Below are 20,357 nucleotides of genomic sequence, written 5' to 3' on the forward strand. Positions count from 1 at the left end.
TGCAGGGACCTGGCAGCACTTGGTGTCCTGGGATGTTGCGCTGCCCGATCATGTCCCCTGCTGTATACAGCAGGAGGAATGATGATGGGCTGATTGTCTTTCCTCCACTTGTCAGCGAGTGCAGCGCTGCTACCTGTGCTCCCGCTCTGCCTCCCCTGCACTAATTAATCTTCCCCCGCCGAAGATGAGTTAGCTCTGATGTCTGCCGGACAGTTATCACATAAGTATCGGCCCGGCTCCGGTAAAGGCCTGGAGATGACGCACGGTGACATGAGCACGCTGCGACCGATAGACTGCGAGAGAGAGTGGCCAAACCACGAAGGAGCCGAAAGCTAAAGGGTCCGGGCAGGCTGGCAGTCCGAGCCTGGGCGCAAGTGATAAAAAAAAAAAAAGGTTCCATTTTGCTCGCGGTCCTAACCCTCCAGTGGCTACGTGCGGCTGCTGGTGTGCTGGGCCTATTTTCAAGCAGGGGCAAATACTCAGGCGCCAGGACAAAATTCCTAGTTGCCATGGCGACCTGGCGCCTGGGATTTGCCGAGCCCTGGCCTAAGGGCACACGGCCGTTACCATTTTTGCGGATCCGCAATACAAAGATACCGGCCGTGTGTGTTCCACATTTTGCAGAATGGGATGTCCAAGAATAGGGCATGTTTATTTTTTACGGGGCCATGGAATGGACATACGGATTCAGACAGCAAATGCGGATCGGATGCGGACAAAAAAAATACGCTTGTGTGCGCAGCCAAAATGTAACATCTTATGTTTTCTTGCTCCTCCCCTGTTAAATATCACAATTGCGGACTATGTAAAATAAATTAGAAAAGTATTGCACTGTTCTCTCAGGCTGCATCCATGTTTTCTCCCCCCTCTGATGCTAGTGCCCATGAGCCTGGAAGTTTAGGCTTCATACTTCTACACAGTGACTGTGGCCATTTTGTTGGAAGCAATCTTAGTTACTGATGGTGTGAAATGAATGCAGTGCCAGCCATAGTACAAATAGTATCAGTAGTAGTACACACAGTAACACCAGCCAGCTCAACCCCCTGGAGCAGCATTTCTGACCACAAGCTGCATACATTGTCCTGATAATATATATGATCGATTGGCATCATTGTGTGTATTTTATATAACCAATATGCCCTCTATCACAGCCCAGCAGACAATCTCGACCCGATTTGCTATATTGCAGGCTCACTAGCCTCATTTGCTTTGCTGGACAGATGTATTAACCATTACTCAGATCTGCAGTGTAGCTAGGGAGAATTTCCTTTCAGAGTCCCTGGAAAGCTGGGTAACATAGCTTGTGGAGCTGTAACAGAAACTGCCGAATACTAAGGCTACGTTCTTTGTGAAAAAAAACTGTTGTCCGTTTTTATTTGCCATTTTGCATCCTTGTATGTGCCCTTTTTCTGGCTAACTGCCGTTTTGCCTCAACCAGTAACATTTCATAGGCTTTTTTTTAATCCCTTCCCCTATATTGCCCTCAGTATACATGTATGCTCCCCCATAGTGCTCCCTGGACATCATATGACTCCCAGTATAAATGTCCCCCTTTGTGCCCCCAACCCCGGGGGCACAACAGATCGCTGTGCAGTGGAGGCACAAAGACCTGACCTCCTTCACCCGGCGTGATCATGTGACCTCATCATGCTGGGTGCGTGAGGTCCTGCTGCCTCCAGTGCCAAGTGTTCCTGCAGGTGTATGAGGTGTTGTTTTTATTTTTATTTTTTATTTCAACCCCTGAAGAACCCTTTTAACATAGTGTACCCCTTTTCAACATCTGTTTGAGGGGTGCACTCCTATATCAACAGCTGTTAAAAACCAGCCCATTGATTTTAGTGGGGGTCCGTCTGCCTGTGAAAACGGCCAAAAACAAGACGTCCTATATTTATTTTTATTTTTTTTATGGCCACTATTCACTGGCTGTTAACAAAATGGCCATGCGAATAGCCCCATAGACTTTAATTGGTTCTAAAGATGGCTGTTACATGGCATTCATGTGAACAAGGCCTATCTACCGAAATAAATCAGATTGTGCAATTGCTTGCTAAGTTTGCATTTCAATGTCTGGGATGGCATAGCATGTGGAATTGTACAACATCTTCCTTTTTCTTTTCAAAATTCTTTTTATTGTCATTTTAAGTATATATAGCCATAACATCAGCAGTAAACAGGTTACCAAATGAAATTGCAGTAACCTCTTCCTAACGGAGTTCTACTTTTGATGTTTTGTATGTTCATCTGTCTAGACCATAGTGGTTGTTGTTTTTCAGTGGTATCAGTGGTAGGCGGTATTAAACAGGTCTTCTATCATGACCATTACTTTCTCAGGTATCTCCAGTTCGAAATGGCTCCAGAGATGTGTATGGAAATAGGTGTGAATGATGCTTGCAGCAGATCTAGATCTTAAACATGATAGGATTTCATTTGCAGTGTGTGTGTGTGGTTCTCTGAGGCTACTTTCACATTAGCGTTTTTTTGCAGATCCGTCATGGATCAGACGTTGGTGTCCGCCTCCAGAGCGGAATAGAGACTGAACGGAGGCATTCTGAGCGGATCCTTTACCATTCAGAATGCATTAGGGTAAAACGGAAAGCCAAAACGCCAGTGTGAAAGTAGCCTAAGCTATAAAATCCTGTTATGATCTTATGGCAGAAAGACGAGGAGAGTGCTTTACCAGCCAGTTCTGTAGAAAAGATGCCCTGTGATAACCTTTCTAATGTCGCTCTTGTCTATCCTCTACCTAGAAACATGCAAAGTTCAGACAGTGGCTCAGATTCTGCGACCTCGGTTGCGTTACGAACCTCAGCATCTGCTCAAGCACCAGTGGTTCAGCCAGTTCCAGCTTCTCCACAGGTAGTGTCATCCAGTTGATCTTGAGATGCTTGTTGACCGTTACTGTCCTATATACAAGTGCATTTGTTTTATTCTCAGTTCTCCAGTTTCTCTCTGAAACAGTATTGACATTTAACAAGCTGCCGTTGTAGGAAATAGCATTTGTTACTTATTTTTACATGAAGGAAAACATTTCACCCTTAGAAAATTGTCTGATATTGTAAAGCTCACCATACGCATTAAATATTTGGTTGTGGTTCTGGTGGAAACCAATAACTGGCAAATTTGTATTCTGACCTGTCTGATCCTCATTGTATCAGATATGTTTAGCTGCTTACTTACTTTACCTGACTCCAGCAAGCAGGTCTTTCGAGAAGTTATCTGGGAATTTCATATTGATGGCCTGTCCTGAGGGTAGGTTATCAATATCAGGCGGCATCTGTTCGAAGAGGCAGCTACGCTTCATAAGTGCTTAGGCCTCTTCCTAGGCCAGTGACTTCAAGTGAATGGGGCTGAGCTGCAATACCAAGCAAAACTGCTATCCAGTGAATGACGCAGTGCTTGGTAAACTGTAAGAGACCCCAGCGCTCATCGGTAGCCTCTTCAAACAGCTGATCAGTGGAGGTGCCGGGAGTTGCACCTCTGCTCAACTGATATTGATGACCTATCCATAGGCCATAAATATCAGTTTCCTGGAGAACGCCTTTAAGTGCTTCCTAACTGGAGTCAGATATGCCTATAACTAGATATTATGTATGGGTAGCCTTTTTGGCTTGCATGAAGATACTACTGAACCCACTGAAGTTGTGCGTAGAATACGAGATCTTTCCTCTTAAGGGGTCTTTCAATTTCTGTTAATCACCTTTTCCTTCCAGAGGAGTTTGGCTCAGTCGTCTAGCTCTGCTCTCAAAGGGGCACATGGGCAGGGTGTCTCTGTGCCCAGAGCTCACCAGATACATCAGCAGGTAAAAGGTCCACGATCTCAGCTCAGTGTGGCTGCTACTAATCCCCCTATTCCATGCTGCCTGCCTATCCTTGCAACCCTAAAGCACTGCTGACACTTGCATCAGTTCTAACACAGGATTGTCTATTGCTATGCCCGTTATAATCTTTTATAATCTTTAAAATGTTTGCTTGGTTAGAGAGGCAGATAAAAGACCACTAAAGACCATCTCCGTAGTTAAATTTTGGGTTATGGAAGTCATTTTGACAAACTCAAATGTTGTCAAGTTCCTTATGAGCACAAAAGGGGGAATTTTGAAATGTTTTTGAGAAAAATTATGTTTTTAGCAGTCTTTATTTATGTGCACAACTTTACTATATTCATAGCCAGTTCACAGTACATTTATGTAAGTTTAGTTTTTGAGTCTTTCTGCTTCTCTGCTTAGACTTATTTTAATTTTCGCACCTACATTCACGTGTTGTAAACCAGCTATAAGTGTCAGGCTATAATCTGTGGGCATTGATGGTGGTTACCTTGTTCATCTTTGCCAGTCTACGGTGGTAAAGTGGTTAGTACATTTATGTGCCAAATATAATAGAGATCATTGAGCAATACCCAATGCCTTTTTTCTGGGTTTGCGACTTTATAAACGCTATTTGTGGGGGAAAAAAATTCACAGATGGCTTATTTACATTGCCCCCACCACTTTGGAAAAACTGGGCTTGAGTGGGTGGGTCCATCAGCCCATCCAAATTCATAAAAAAAAAGGACATAAATGGTGCTGTAAGTTGGCCTAGATTTAATTCCAGGTACACACTGCCAGAGAATGTACTTACCTTATGACTAGGTACGTTTTGTCCTCAAAAATGAAGTGCCTCCTTCAGCACAGGAGTTATAAAGACCAGTATAGAAAACTCTGGTCTGGATAAATCAAACCAATATATATTTTTAGAGGTTCTCTCCCCTAATACAGCTAAGAAGTAAGTGCTAGATTTTTACTTACATTGACCATAAGGGTTCTCATACCCTTGAACTTGGCTCTGGTGGGTTTCTTTTACCACAAAAAATGGCAGAATAAGCACAAGAATTTTTTTTTTGGCACCTGTGTTCTTTGCTGTTTTTGTGGGGGTCATGTATTTATTGATTTTATGCACTTGACATATTCCGCTGAGTCCCACAATCTAAGTTCCACATCAGTATGTATTTGGCGTGTGAGGGGAAACCCACACAAACTCCATGCAGATGTATCGTAGACCAGTATTTTAAGCTAGTCTTTTATATCCCCAGCGCAACTGGAGGATGCACTTAATTTATGACGAGGTGGAAACCTGTGAATGTGCCACGGCCAGTGTCTCTGCACACACCACACCCCTGTAGTGAGAGTGCCGTGGAAGAAAGTTACAAATTGTGGGTTTGCTTCTTTTTTTTTTTTTTTTATAAACACGAATTTTTAGCATAGGCAATAATAATAAATGACCCCCAGTGTGTTTTTACCGCTAACCATTTTCTTCATGGTGTTTTTCCCTATAGAGAAAGCGTCAGGGGAAGTGGGTTCAATCTTAACCCCCTTGGGTACACCCTTGCCCTCTATGTCCATCTGAATCTTTGCAGTTCTTGTGATCATTTTTCTTCATGTTTTTAGTGTTTCTTTTGTGTTGTGGACAGGATGAATTTTGGAGTGATGAGAGCTGGGAGACATATCATGTTAATAATTATTTTTTCTTCTTACTGAAGAATAAAGCTTCTAATGTTTCATTTAAGGGTGCTGGCCACTAACAAGCTATCTTTTCCGGTGTTGTGCGCAAATTGCAGGAGGTGCTGCTGCAAGCTAATATTAAAGCTATGATCTATTATGTTGCTAAAATACATTTATGTATTACATTGTCATACACAAACGATATTTGGTAACGTGTCCACCAGAAAATAGAGTACCGTATATTGTATAGATGTCATGTTGTTAAAATGGTTGACTGAAACTACCGTAGTTAAAAGTTCTTTCATTAGATGGTGTGTGTTCAGGGGCTTGTTTGTAATAATTATCCTGAATGAAGATATCCACACAGGATTTCCACTTGTTCCCTGATATTGAAAAGCTGTGACCTGTGTGTGATCCATCCAGAGGGGTGTAACCAGCAAGCACGTGGCCCCACTATCATAACCACCTTCAGCACCAAGCTCATGAGCTGAGAACTGTGACTATTTGTTCTCCCTTATGAACAGGGATAATGCTTACCATGATGGCACAGTAGCTTGGGAATGTACTATGAAGCTAGATCATTTGCACATAAATGTCACACTATAGGGGTATTGCTTGAGGTCATTATGTAAATAGTTTTTACACTACAGAAATGCAGTGTTGTCATAGAATGTAAGTAATGCAGCAGGGGTAACCATAGTAAAACTGCACCTTGGCTGTCTGACAATGGCTCCCCTTAGTTCTTGGATCCCTTAGGAGCTGCTATGACTGCTTACCCTGGCATACACCCATGCATTCAGAAATGGTAAAAGCTAATCTGTCATTGCAGGTCCAGACTGTGCAACATGTTTACCCTGCACAAGTGCAGTATGTGGAAGGAGATACTGTGTACACCAATGGAGCCATGTAAGTGTTTGCTAACACACATGCACTAAAGTAGTCACAGGATGTGGGGTTCGGAAGGGGTGGGTGAGTGGCTACGAAAGCACTTGGCATTTTCAAATACATTTTTATATATATATTTTTTTTTTCCTCCTACCGTTTACACTTTGATGTAGGCCAAGGGTCGGCAACCTCTGCGCTACAGCTATTGTCAAACTACAGCTACCAACAACCTCCTTTCACTTCTAAAGGAGTTCTGAGAACAGCTGAACCAACAACTGGAATGCTGAAGGTTGCTGACCCCTGGTGTGTAGGTCCTCTTTGCACATAACTACAGATATATATATATTTTTTAAATGATTGTTTAGGTCAGCTAGTTGTTTTTCAATTTTACTGAATTCCCACCTTTTTTATCAACAGCCGAGCAGCTTATTCCTACAATGCTGAAGCCCAGATATATGCTCCAAGTAGCGGTGCCTCTTATTTTGATTCTCAGGGTGGAGGTGCCCAAGTGACCACTGTGGTCTCCTCTCCCACTGCAGTACCCTCCCACAGTATGGTGGGCATCACCATGGATGGGAGCCAAATCATCTCTAGCTCTGGAGCATACCTGATCCATGGTGGACTGGACAATTCACGCCATAGTTTATCTCACACTTCTCGTTCCTCACCTGCAACGGTGCGTAATTAAGGTTTGGTCTCATTGTGTTTGTCTGTTTTCTATAGTGTGTATCGTTTATTGAAAACCATTCCCCTATAATTAAATCACCAAGTTTAACTGGCATACCAAGCTTGCAAGCTATGAGTAGAATGAAATAAATGCATCACACAGCAATTCCAGAATGCTGATGATGGCTTCCATAGACCTTTCTAGATGAGTTGATTGTTGTCTCCCAAGATAGTTGGTCACAATTTAGTCAAAGGGGTAATGACTTTATCGAACGCTTACAGTTAACCTTATTTTCCCTCGCAAATGAGTGTGATAAGTGCAGAATGGTTAATATATATTTAGGATGGCTTCCATTCCAGTCCTTCTTCAGTCTTGTGTTTAGTGTAGCACCAGGATTGATGAAGTGTCCATATCCTGATGCTTGCTGTGGCTACCTCTTCCTGAACATGCCTCCCTGATTTGGAGAATGAGTGACTGTTTTACAGATATCAATATGATACTTGGTAAGGTTTAGAATTCTTGCAAACGTTAAAGGGTTTCTGTCACCAGAATTAACTCTATTATACTAGCGATGTGCTAATGTCAGCTGAACCTAACTAGCCTATTCATACTTGTATCTATGCCCCCGTTACTCTAGAAATGTAACTTTTATAATATGCTTATTAGCCTCTAGGTGCAGGAGGGGTGTTGTCCCTGCTTCTAGGGGCTCTGTTCTCCACCTCTGGCCACGCCCTGCTACACTTGATTGACAGGGCCAGGCAGCGTTGGTCTCCTACTGCTGGCCCTGTCTGCCGTGTAAATCTCTAGCCTGCACCGTCACGTTCACTATTCAGAGCAGTGAGTGAAGGGCACTCGCTGGCTGCCAGCTTCCTCACTGCGCCTGCACCGAATACTGAACGGCACGAGATTTCCCCAGCGCACAGGGCCGGCAGTTGGAGGTGAATGCTGCCTGGCCCTGTCAATCAAGTGCAGCGGAGAAAGTTTCTGCTTTGGCGTGAAATCACTGGAGGAGACTGTCTTAATGCAAGAGCTCTTCTTGTTTTAATAGAAACAACGCGTTTCGGGGATTACAATCTCCCCTTCATCAGGTTTCATAATGATACAATGGGTATAGCAAATAGATGAATATTTATAGATGAAGCATGTAAAAAAAACCCGCCAAAAAGATGCACCTGGGTGACGTCCCCTAAGGGGAGGGGCCACCCCTAGGTGTCATCTTGAATGCAGTCTGAGTTTTTATAAAAAACAAACAATATTGTGGGTGTTTAGCTATTCTTAACAATTAAACATAAAATTGCTTACATATTTATAAAGAAAAGAACGTTATTACTGGTGTAATCGTTTCCGTTATTATTAGAAAAGGCTCCTGGTCATGTGATCGCAAGTACCAGCGATCACATGACTCTGGAGACCGGAAGCAAAAGCATCCTCTGGTGACCGCCGTCCTCCTATGCAAAGGTAGGGGGAGAGAGGCCGGGCACCACGATACTTCGCATGCATAGGGCGCATGCTCGGAAGGCTGTTCCGGACTGTCTGCTGTATTTGGTGACGTGGGATATCACGTGATCGCTGTGATGCGGTCACGTGACTTTTTGTCATGGTAGCGACGATGCTATACTTTTTTAGAGAGACGCTGCCTATGGAATTTGGTACAGGGTTAGTATATACTAAGTCCAAATGATCGCTAGTATATTTAAATGTTTGACAGATAATATGATAAATATGCAAGAATAAAATATATATAGACCATCAGTATTCCATAAAATGATGAAAGATTCGAATAAAAATTCGAATAGAATTTCTAATAAAAATTATTCGAAAAAATTTGAATAAAATTCTAAATGACTAAATATAAATAGAAAATCGTATAAAAAAATCTTATAAAAATAATAATTATACATAAACAGTAATGGCATGGTGTCTGTGCAGGGCAAGTCTGTGGTATATCATTTATGTAATATATTTCACAACCTTTTTCTGTATACTCAACGGAATTGACTTTTGTCCGAACTATAGATGGCACTATAGTGGGGGAGGTGTCTGTACTTGATAGGATCTAGGTTTATGAAAGAGAGAGGGAAAGAACAGCTGGGGAAGGAATTCTTCTGCAAATCGGGAAAAAGGGCCCTTTTTAATGTACCGTATATATCCACTCTATAGATTGATTTCGAAGGCCTCATTGAGCCCATAGGGATTCAGGCTATTGAGTTTAAAGATCCAATACATCTCCCGACGTCTGATGTATTGGACATCTTTTTGGAGGTGAATTGGAATATACTCAATGGGTGTTAGTGTGAACCCAACGCTAATACTATCATGATGTTCGGCCGCGTTTTTGGACACGCTACGTTTCATGATTTTTTTTCTTGATGTTTGAGCGATGTTTATTAAAACGGTTACGTGTAGAGTCTGTATGGTACGACCTACGTATTGTAGATGACATGGGCACTCGCAAATAAATTACATAGCTGGAATTGTAAGTTAAATGGTGTTAAATTAAAAAGGAATCTCCAGTGGTTCGGCTGTGGAAAGATTATCTTTGGTGGATACGATTACAGCATAGGCATCTTAGGTGACCGCATTTGAAACTACATTTTAACCCCTTAAGGACACAGCCTTATTACACCTTAGGACCAGGCCATTTTTTGCAAATCTGACCAGTGTCCCTTTAAGTGCTGATAACTTTAAAACGCTTTGACTTATCCAGGCCGTTCTGAGATAGTTTTTTTTCGTCACATATTGTACTTCATGACACTGGTAAAATGAAGTCAAAATTTTTTATTTTTTTGCACCAAAAAATACCTAATTTAACAAAAATTTTGAAAAATTAGAAAATTTCAAAGTTTCAGTTTCTCTACTTCTGTAATACATAGTAATACCCCTAAAAATTGTGATGACTTTACATTCCCCATATGTCTACTTCATGTTTGAATTATTTTGGGAATGATATTTTATTTTTTGGGGATGTTAGGCTACTTTCACACCTGCGTTCAGGTGTCCGCTCGTGAGCTCCGTTTGAAGGGGCTCACGAGCGGCCCTGAACGCAGCCGTCCGGCCCTAATGCATTCTCAGTGGAGGCGGATCCACTGAGAATGCATCCGCCTGCCAGCGCTCAGCCTCCGCTCCGCTCAGTGAGCGGACACCTGAACGCTGCTTGCAGCGTTCGGGTGTCCGCCTGGCCGTGCGGAGGCGAGCGGATCTGTCCAGACTTATAATGGAAGTCAATGGGGACGGATCCGCTTGAAGATGACACTATATGGCTCAATCTTCAAGCGGATCCGTCCCCTATTGACTTTCAATGTAAAGTCTGAACGGATCCGCTCAGGCTACTTTCAGACTTAGAAAAATTTCTAAGTTATAATGCAGACGGATCCGTTCTGAACGGATGCAAACGTCTGCATTATAGGAGCGGATCCATCTGATGAAACATCAGACGGACCCGCTCCGAACGCTAGTGTGAAAGTAGCCTTACAAGGCTTAGAAGTTTAGAAGCAAATCTTGAAATTTTTCAGAAATGTACAAAAACCCAATTTTTAGGGACCACTACAGGTCTGAAGTCACTTTGCGAGGCTTACATAATAGAAACCACCCAAAAATGACCCCATTCTATAAACTACACCCCTCAAGGTATTCAAAACTGATTTTACAAACTTCGTTAACCCTTTAGGTGTTGCACAAGAGTTATTGGCAAATGGGGATGAAATTTGAGAATTTCATTTTTTTGCCTAATTTTCCATTTTAACCCATTTTTTCCACTAACAAAGCAAGGGTTAACAGCCAAACAAGACTGTATATTTATTGCCCTGACTCTGCCGTTTACATAAACGCCCCATAAGTGGCCGTAAACTACTGTACGGCCACACAGCGGGGCGTAGAGTGAAAGGTGTGCCATATGGTTTTTGGAAGGCAGGTTTTGCTGGACTGGTTTTTTGACACCATATCCCATTTGAAGCCCCCCGGATGCACCCCTAGAGTAGAAATGGGACATAAAAGTGACCCATCTAAGAAACTACACCCCTCAAGGTATTCAAAACAGATTTTACAAAGTTTGTTAACCCTTTAGGTGTTGCACAATATTTAATGGAAAATAGAGATACAATTTCAAAATTTCACTTTTTTGGCAGATTTTCCATTTAAATTTTTTTTTTCCAGTTACAAAGCAAGGGTTAACAGCCAAACAAAACTCATTATTTATGGCCCTGATTCTGTAGTTTACAGAAACACCCCATATGTGGTCGTAAACTGCTGTACGGGCACACGGCAGGGCGCAGAAGGAAAGGAATGCCATACGGTTTTTGGAAGGCAGATTTTGCTGGACTGGTTTTTTTTGACACCATGTCCCATTTTAAGCCCCCCTGATGCACCCCTAGAGTAGAAACTCCAAAAAAGTGACCCCATTTTAGAAACTACGGGATAGGGTGGCAGTTTTGTTGGTACTAGTTTAGGGTACATATGATTTTTGGTTGCTCTATATTACACTTTTTGTGCGGCAAGGTAACAATAAATAGCTTTTTTGGCACCGTTTTTTTATAATTTTTTTTATTTACAACATTCATCTGACAGGTTAGATCATGTGGTAATTTTATAGAGCAGGTTGTCACGGACGCGGCGATACCTAATATGTATCCAATTTTTATTTATTTAAGTTTTACACAATAAATTAATTTTTAAAACAAAAAAAACTTTTAGTGTCTCCATAGTCTAAGAGCCATAGTTTTTTCAGTTTTTGGGCGATTGTGTTAAGTAGGGTCTCATTTTTTGCGGGGTGAGATGACTGTTTTATTGGCACTATTTTGGGGTGCATTTTGGGACTTTTTTATCGCTTGCTATTACACCTTTTGTGATGTAAGATGACTGAAAATTGCTTTTTTTACACGTTTTTTTCTTTCAAATTTTTTTACGGTGGTCACCTGAGGGGTTAGGTCATGTGATATATTTATAGAGCCGGTCGATACGGACGCGGCGATACCTAATATGTATACTTTTTTAAATTTAATATTTATGTAAGTTTTACACAATGATTTCATTTTTGAAACAAAAAAAATCATGTTTTAGCGTTTCCATAGTCTAAGCCATAGTTTTTTCAGTTTTGGGGCGATTATCTTGGGTAGGGTATGATTTTTGCGGGATGAGATGACGGTTTGATTGTTCCAATTTTGGCGTACATACGACTTTTTTGATCACCTTTATTACCTTTTTTGGGAAGTAAGGTGGGCAAAATTTCAATTTTATCATAGTTTTTTATTTTTTTGGCGTTCACCGTTCGGGTAAAGTAACATGACCGTTTTATAGATCAGGTCGTTACGGACGCGGCGATACCAAACGTGTAGGGAATTTTATTTTTTTCATTTTTAATCGGTGATAAATGTGTTTTTTGATTTTTACTTTATTTTCACTTTTTTTCACTTTCTTTTTAACCCAGACCCACTTGGTTCTTGAAGATCCAGTGGGTCTGATGTCTGTATAATACAGTACAATATATATTGTACTGTATTTTACACTTTGTCTGAACAGATCTATGCCTTTTAGCAAAGATCTGTTCAGCACCATGGACAGCAAGACGCCTGAGACGGCGTCCTGTTGCCATGGGAACCTTCCCCATCTGCTCAGTACTGCTCAGAACTTCGCAGACGGGAAAGGGTAAGGATGGGGCTGTCGGGGGGGGGGGGGGGGCCCTCTCCCTCTCCCACCAGGGGGCTGCAAAGGCACAGCAGCGCCCCGATGGGAGAGGGAGGGAGCTCTCTGCGCTGTTAACCTTTTCCATACAGCGGTCTGTACGGACCGCGGTATGGAAAGGGTTAAACGGCTGACATCGCAGCACAGATGTCAGCCGTTTATACTAGGGTGCCAGCAATGTGCTGGCACCCTGGTATACCCACTAGACGCCAACGATTATTCAAGGGGAGGCGGGCGATCGCGATCCCGCCTGCCGCACCGCCTGCAACCTTCCCCCTGCACCTCCCACCGGGCTAAAATCACTCAGGGGTGCGGGGGGGGGGGGGGGGGGGGGGGGATACAGATATATTTTAGATATACTAAAGTTTCTGATCCCCGCGGTCCCTGACCAGAAACTGCAGAAATCGCAGGTCTGAATTGACCTGCGGTTTGCCGCGATCGCCGACATGGGGGGGGTCACGGGACCCCCCCGCTCATTTAGCCTAGGTGCCTGCTCAATGATTTGAGCAGGCACCGGTTCCGATCATTGCCAGCCGCACGGCAGTGATCGAAAATACACAGGGCGTACATGTACGCCCTGTGTCCTGAAGTACCAGGGCACAAGGGCGTACCTGTACGCCCTATGTCCTTAAGGGGTTAAAGCCCTAGTATCCCTATGCTGGTCATTATTAGGATGTGTAGCTGATCTTAATTTACTAGGCGCCAGAATGTTTTCCAGAGTTTTCGCTCTTCTGTAAGTGAAACGTGGGAAATCTGGGATAATTTGACTGAATATAGGGTCTCTTTTCAAGATATACCAATATACTTGCGATCACATGACCGGGAGCCTTTTCTAATAATAATGGAAACGATTCCACCAGTAATAACGTTCTTTTCTTTATAAATATGTAAGCGATTTTATGTTTAATTGTTAAGAATAGCTATACACCCACAATATTGTTTGTTTTTTTATAAAAACTCAGACTGCATTCAAGAGGACACCTAGGGGTGGCCCCTCCACTTAGAGGGCGTCACCCAGGTGCATCTTTTTGGTATTTTTTTTTTTACATGCTTTATCTATAAATATTAATCTATTTGTTATACCCATTGTATCATTATAAAACCTGATGAAAGGGAGATTGTAATCCCCGAAACGCATTGTTTCTATTAAAACAAGAAGAGTTCTTGCATTAAGACCGTCTTCTCCAGTGATTTCGCGCCGAAGCAGAAACTTTCTCTTTCTCTACTGAAAATTCCTTTTTGGGGGATTGGACATCCCATCCAAAAGAACAACAATCTGCGGCTGCAGTCCTGGCAAAAAGACCTTATTTCTACTAAGTCTACAGTAGAGTTCTGCCTACCAAAGCACAACTCTATAAGGTGAGTGTGGATATTTCTCACTGTACTAATCTATTTGGTTAAACAATACTACCCTATTGTGCGCTCCCTTTTCTCTCCTTTTCCCTCATTTGGAGGGGAATCTAGATTTGTCCTTGACATAAGAATCAAGTGCAGCGGGGCACGTCCAGAGGTGGGAGAACGGAGCCTCTACAACGCCCCCCCCACCCCCCCCCACCCTCCTAGAGGCTAATTAGCATATTATTAAAGTTATATTTCTGAAGTAACGGGGGCATAGATACAAGTAGAAATAGGCTAGTTAGGTTCAGCTGACATTAGCACATCACTAATGTCAGCTAGTTTAATCAGGTTAATTCTGGTGACAGAAACCCTTTAAAACCAATATTCGTATTCCCCATCAAATGACAATTCTGGAGCATTTATTTGGACTCTGTTATACTATTCTATTATAACTGGGTTAACAGTCTGACATTGAACAGGGACCCACCCACTGATGGCACCCTTTTAAACAATTCTTAAATGGATTCTGTCACTTCGTTTTAGCCTATACAGCTGTGGATATGCACGGCTATATCGCTGCTAGCATGTCTGCAATATACCTGTCCCATAGCGCTGTGTGCTTTTATTGTGTTAAAAAAATTATTTTATAGATATGTAAATGAGCCTGGTTAGGAGCCCAAGGCGCTGTACTAACCTTCTTGGTGCCCAGCCTCGCCCCCCTGTGAAGGAGCCCAGCACCGCCTGTGTCCTCCGAATCTTCTCCTTGCTCAAAGTTAGATTGCCGTAATCTCGCGATGCGCAGTGCTGGCATAGTGTTCCCTCCCTGTGCTGGCATCAGCCTCAGCCAAGGAACTGCGCAATGGGGACAGAGCGGCGAAATAGCGGCAGGACCGATCCGACAGGGTGAAAAGCCTGTCTGATCCGTCCTGCCGCTAGTGTGAAAGTAGCCTTACACTGGTCCTGAACCTCCAGACCAGCTCTTCTGACTCGTGTACAAGGGTGATTTTTCTTTTATTTATTTTTTATAGCTACCCTTACAGCTTTTCCTGGTGCACATATCTTACAATTCCAACTGTAATGCTTAACGTAGGAGTTAAGATAGATGCAAATTGTCTGCGATGTGGGATGGAGGAGGTATGGATCTGTAATTGATGTCCAGGTTGCTACCTGACAGACCTACTGATTCTGTTCTTATGTTGGTTAGATGATTGTTTGATGCCAGTGTTATACGTTTTGTTAGGGTTTTATGTGTATATCTGTTAAAAAAAAATATGAGACAAAGATAAATCATTTCAGAATTTTTTCACCTTTTAATGTGACCTATAAACTGTACAACTCAATTGAAAAACAAACTGAAATCTTTTAGGGGGAGGGAAGAAAACAAAAAAAAAATCAATGTGGTTGCATAAGTGTGCACACCCTCTTAATAACTGGGGATGTAGCTGTGTTCAGCAATTAAGCAATCTCATTCAAAATCATGTTAAATAGGAGTCAGCATACACCTGCCATCATTTAAAGTGCCTCTGATTAACCCCAAATAAAGTTCAGCTGCTCTAGTTGGTCTTTCCTGAAATTTTCTTAGTCGCATCCCACAGCATAAAGCCATGGTCCACAGAGAGCTTCCAAAGCATCAGAGGGATCTTATTGTTAAAAGGTATCAGTCAGAAGAAGGGTACAAAAGAATGTCCAAGGCATTAGATATACCATGGACAGTCATCATCAAGTGGAGAAAATATGGCACAACAGTGACATTACCAAGAACTGGACGTCCCTCCAAAATTGATGAAAAGACGAGAAGAAAACTGGTCTGGAAGGCTACCAAGAGGCCTACAGCAACATTAAAGGAGCTGCAGGAATATCTGGCAAGTACTGGCTGTGTGGTAGATGTGACAACAATCTCCCGTATTCTTCATATGTCTGGGCTATGGGGTAGAGTGGCAAGACGAAAGCCTTTTCTTACGAATAAAAACATCCAAGCCAGGCTACATTTTTCAAAAACACATCTGAAGTCTCCCAAAAGCATGTGGGAAAAGGTATTATGGTCTGATGAAACCAAGGTTGAAGTTTTTGGCCATAATTCCAAAAGATATGGCGCAAAAACAACACTGCACATCACCAAAAGAACACCATACCCACAGTGAAGCATGGTGGTGACAGCATCATGCTTTGGGGCTGTTTTTCTTCAGCTGGAACTGGGGCCTAAGTTAAGCTAGAGGAAATTATGAACAGTTCCAAATACCAGTCAATATTGGCACAAAACCTTCAGGCTTCTGCTAGAAAGCTGAACAGGAAGAGGAACTTCATCTTTCAGCACGACCAGTATTAGTTTAAGGGTGTGCACACTTATGCAACCATATAATTTTGATTTCAGTTTGTTTTTAATTGAGTTGTACAGTTTATAGGTCACATTAATATAGATATATAGATATATCTATCTATATCTATCTCTAATCTATATATCTCTAATATCTCAATCAGTGTTAATGTGTTAAAGGGGTTATCCTTTAAAACATTATGATAACTTATCCCATCAGCAGGGGTTGGAGTCCCAGCATCCCCACCGATTAGCTGTTTCAGGAAGCCGCTGTGCTCAATGGAGCTCTGGTGAGCAATGCAGTGTTGCTGCAGATTTCCTAGGACAGTGCTGAACATTGTATAGTGGCAGTGCTTGGTATTGCAGCTCAGCCTCATTGACTTGAATGGGGCTGAGCTGCAATTAGGCCATGTTTTGTGTTAATGTAAACTATCATTTATGATAGAAGTGAAAAATTTCTGATTTTCTCTATTCATTGACATGTGACTTTAGGGCTCAGGTCAACGTGTTGAATGGTTATGTTCCCACCGTGCACTCTTCTCTGGTAGTATAACGCCAGCAGAGCTCTGAATTTGGCTGCAGACATGTAGCTGAAAGCAAGATGGTCACAGAGCAGTTTTTTTTATAATTTGTTTGTAGATTTGTGAATGGGGCATTTTTATTAATAAAGTATTAGTAAATTGCCAAGGAGTGTCTGTAGGATTTATCTAAAATATCCTGCATTCCGATCTTCCTGATCATTTCCAGAGTGATGGATCAGTATCTTATAGAAGGAAATCAGTAATGTAATTTTAGTACCATTTAACCTTTTACAGTACATGTGCCCTTAAGTATATTAACTGAGCCTCACTAATAACTGATCATTTTCCTTTTCTTTACAAAATGTAGCTGTATTTGGGACCCATTTCAAAAAAGGTTACTGGTCATGAGTTCATTACACAATTTCCATTTAAATGAGCTCTAAAGTGTTTTTATAATGTTTTTAAATTCCGTACCCCAGCCTGTTCTACCTGTTAACTCATACTGGTCTGTTCCAGCTCCCTGGCTCCTTTCAGCGGGCTTCTGGTCTGTTCTGTAAACCTCCTAGATGGGATCACGTGCACTGCTGCAGCCATTGACTGGCCTGAGCATTGACAAGTGGCATGTCACTGCTGTGTCGCGTGCAGCTTGGGCACATGTGAGCGCAGAAGCCGTTGGCTGCAGCGGCACATAGGACCCCATCTATCTGAAAATTTACAGAACGGGGACCAGAAGAACACTGACTGGACCCAGGGAGTGGAGTTGTGGGGAGGGGCATTAGTTTGAGTTTTACAACAAGCTGGTGTTTAACGTTAGAAAAAAAGAACTACAAGAACTTGGACAGCCCTTGTCTAACATTTTATGTTGTGTGTAAGAGTTGTATGTGTTACCCACCATTGCTGGCAGACACGTATGAAGTGGTTGGTCACATTTGACTTTTCTGTGTCCTATAAATGTATTTATGTGTCCTATAAATGTATTTATGTATTTATGCCTGTACTGAGCTGTGGTCAAGCATTGCTGCTTGTATGTGTCTTGGGTTCTACACAAACCCATAACTGTCGGGTTCCTAACACAGTGAATGTATTATCAAGCATCTACCTGCTTCTAGTAATTCTCTATCAGTGCATGTTGCAGATCCAGAAGCTTTTTCAGACCATGTGTCCCCATTCCTGCCCCCCACATAATCTGGGCTCCGTCTGACGTTTCCTCTGTTTTTTGCATGCTTTTCTCTGTAGCTTGAAATGGCGATTGAAAATCTCCAAAAAAATGAAGGCATCACCTCTCACAAAAGCAGCTTGCTCAACAGCCATGTAAGTTCACTTCTAACGTCAGTCGGCCTGTCCTGAGAGCTTTTACTGGCATGCTTGTGTATAACTTTTGCACAGTATAATACTACCTCATGCACAGATGGCATTTTATTAACTGTTGTGAAAGAAATGCATGTTTGTTTTTTTTCTTCATACTTTTGTACTCCAGAATATTAGCGGTTTTTGGTTGCCCAACCTAAAATCATCTCAGAAAGGTGTACTTCTTCTCTAGTGTCTGCATGTAGCATAGGGGCAGTTACAGCCTTTCATGCACCAGTGCTTGGGCTCTTCCCTACTACTCCATTATAAAATTCTACCAGATTCAGAGACAAAACTCTCTGGAGTTGTACTTGTAGTATGGCAACATGTAGCGGAATAGCCATTGTGGAGCTAGATGCTGCCATGAATTTCGGAGGCAATTCACAGCATAAATTGGCATGGCTTGGATTGTGAACAAATTCGTCAGCAAAAATTTGTGCTACTGTAAATTCATATTTTCCACAATTTTGCAATGCAGTAAATCTGCAGCATAATAAAGTACCAGCAAAGTGCTTCAGATCTGAGCAAATCTTATCACTTACTGCTGAAAGTCTACAGAGCTGGTTTTTAGATCTGAAACATGTCGGTTTATGCTGCAGATTTCCCCCTTTGCGATATATAGGTTGAAATGAGTAGCGAAATCTGCATTTGCTTGTAACTCCTTATCTGCAGATTGTTCCGCCACAGATTACATGTCATGTGGATGTTACCTCTACTAGTAGTAAAACTTATTTCTTAACAGGTTCTAATAGTTGAAGCACTTAAGTATGAACAGTAAAGGAGAAATATTATGTTATAGTGAATTTATGCTTTGTACTCGCTTAGCTGTAGATGTCGCCATTGAAGGCAGGACTTTGCCACCCGGTGGTTACAGAATTATATTACAAAGCAAACTAAATTTACTCTGCATCTGCATTATTTAATTATCTTGGTATAACTGACTGTAATATTTAGGGTTGGCCTCCTATCTGACCATTTAGATAAAAAAAAAAAATTATAATTATAAAAACTGATGTGCAAGGGCCTGGTTGCCTTTAGACAGTTTGTGTATTCTACAATAGGAAACTGTTATGGCACAAGTGCGGTGGAAGCATACTGGCACAATCATTCTGCTCCTCTTCTGTACGTTCCCCTTAGGCCACTGGAAAGTTTTCTAGCTCATAGCTTCATGTCAAGGCTATTGGCCAGTTGGTAAATCAGTTCCTATACCTCTTTAAGTCATCTCGGAATATCTTGGAGTTCACCATGTAATGTCAGGATCCAAAAATAAATATGACAATTGTATTACCACTTTGCATAATTTGCAGGTTGACAAGTTTTGTCAATATCGTCTAAAGAAAGTGTCAGATAAAAAGTTCTCGGCAATGACAGCATGACAAGCAGTAACTCTGTCTTCCGTTATGTCATATGCAGAATAATAATGAATACAAAGTAGAAATTGTCTTACATTATGTCTGGACTTTGGTTTTCTACAGACGGGTATGCTTCTGCCACCTAAACACTTCTAGCAAATATACCTCTCGTCTAGTGCAGCTAAAACTTCTTTTCACATGGCCAGCCAGGGTTAAAATGTTAGGAAAAGATAAAAAAGTACACTGACATGTTGGATAGATCACTGTGACTAACGGTTCATGAAGTATATACAGCATTTCCATATTTTCTACCTCTCTGTATTTTTTCAGCTGCAGTGGCTGTTGGATAACTATGAAACAGCAGATGGTGTGAGTCTGCCCAGGAGCTCCTTGTACAACCATTACCTGCGGCACTGCCAGGAGCACAAGCTAGATCCAGTGAATGCAGCCTCGTTTGGCAAACTAATACGCTCTGTGTTTATGGGGCTGCGGACACGGCGTCTTGGCACCAGGTTAGACAGGACAATGAGATATTTACTTATTTTAGACTGGCACAACACATTTGGCATTACCATTGTAAAATTGAAATATCCCTTTCACCATTACGGGCAGCTGTTCATTTTCAGAAACGTTGCACCTTGAATGTGTAAATCACTTGGAATCCCACTGGAATTCAAACGGGACCCAAAGATCACTGCAGGGATAGCGAAGTGTAATAGTTCAACTAGTTCAACTTCAGCTATTAGGGCTGTACATGGGCGAAAGTGTCTAGTGTAGCACAGC

The 20,357-nt window shown here is 42.0% G+C and overlaps 1 protein-coding gene across 1 annotated transcript in view; it reads left to right on the top strand.

Moving 5' to 3' along the window:
• RFX2 (regulatory factor X2) overlaps positions 1-20,357 on the top strand; it is a 136,160-nt gene that overhangs the window by 60,386 nt on the left and 55,417 nt on the right. Inside the window, 5 exon segments of the mRNA XM_040417787.1 lie at positions 2,748-2,856; positions 3,711-3,800; positions 6,304-6,380; positions 6,777-7,035; positions 19,905-20,086. Coding sequence (XP_040273721.1) covers positions 2,752-2,856; positions 3,711-3,800; positions 6,304-6,380; positions 6,777-7,035; positions 19,905-20,086 — 713 coding nt within the window. The 5' untranslated portion in view covers positions 2,748-2,751.

The sequence above is a fragment of the Bufo bufo genome, chromosome 2 (assembly GCF_905171765.1).
Source record: "Bufo bufo chromosome 2, aBufBuf1.1, whole genome shotgun sequence".
Lineage (NCBI taxonomy): Eukaryota > Metazoa > Chordata > Amphibia > Anura > Bufonidae > Bufo > Bufo bufo.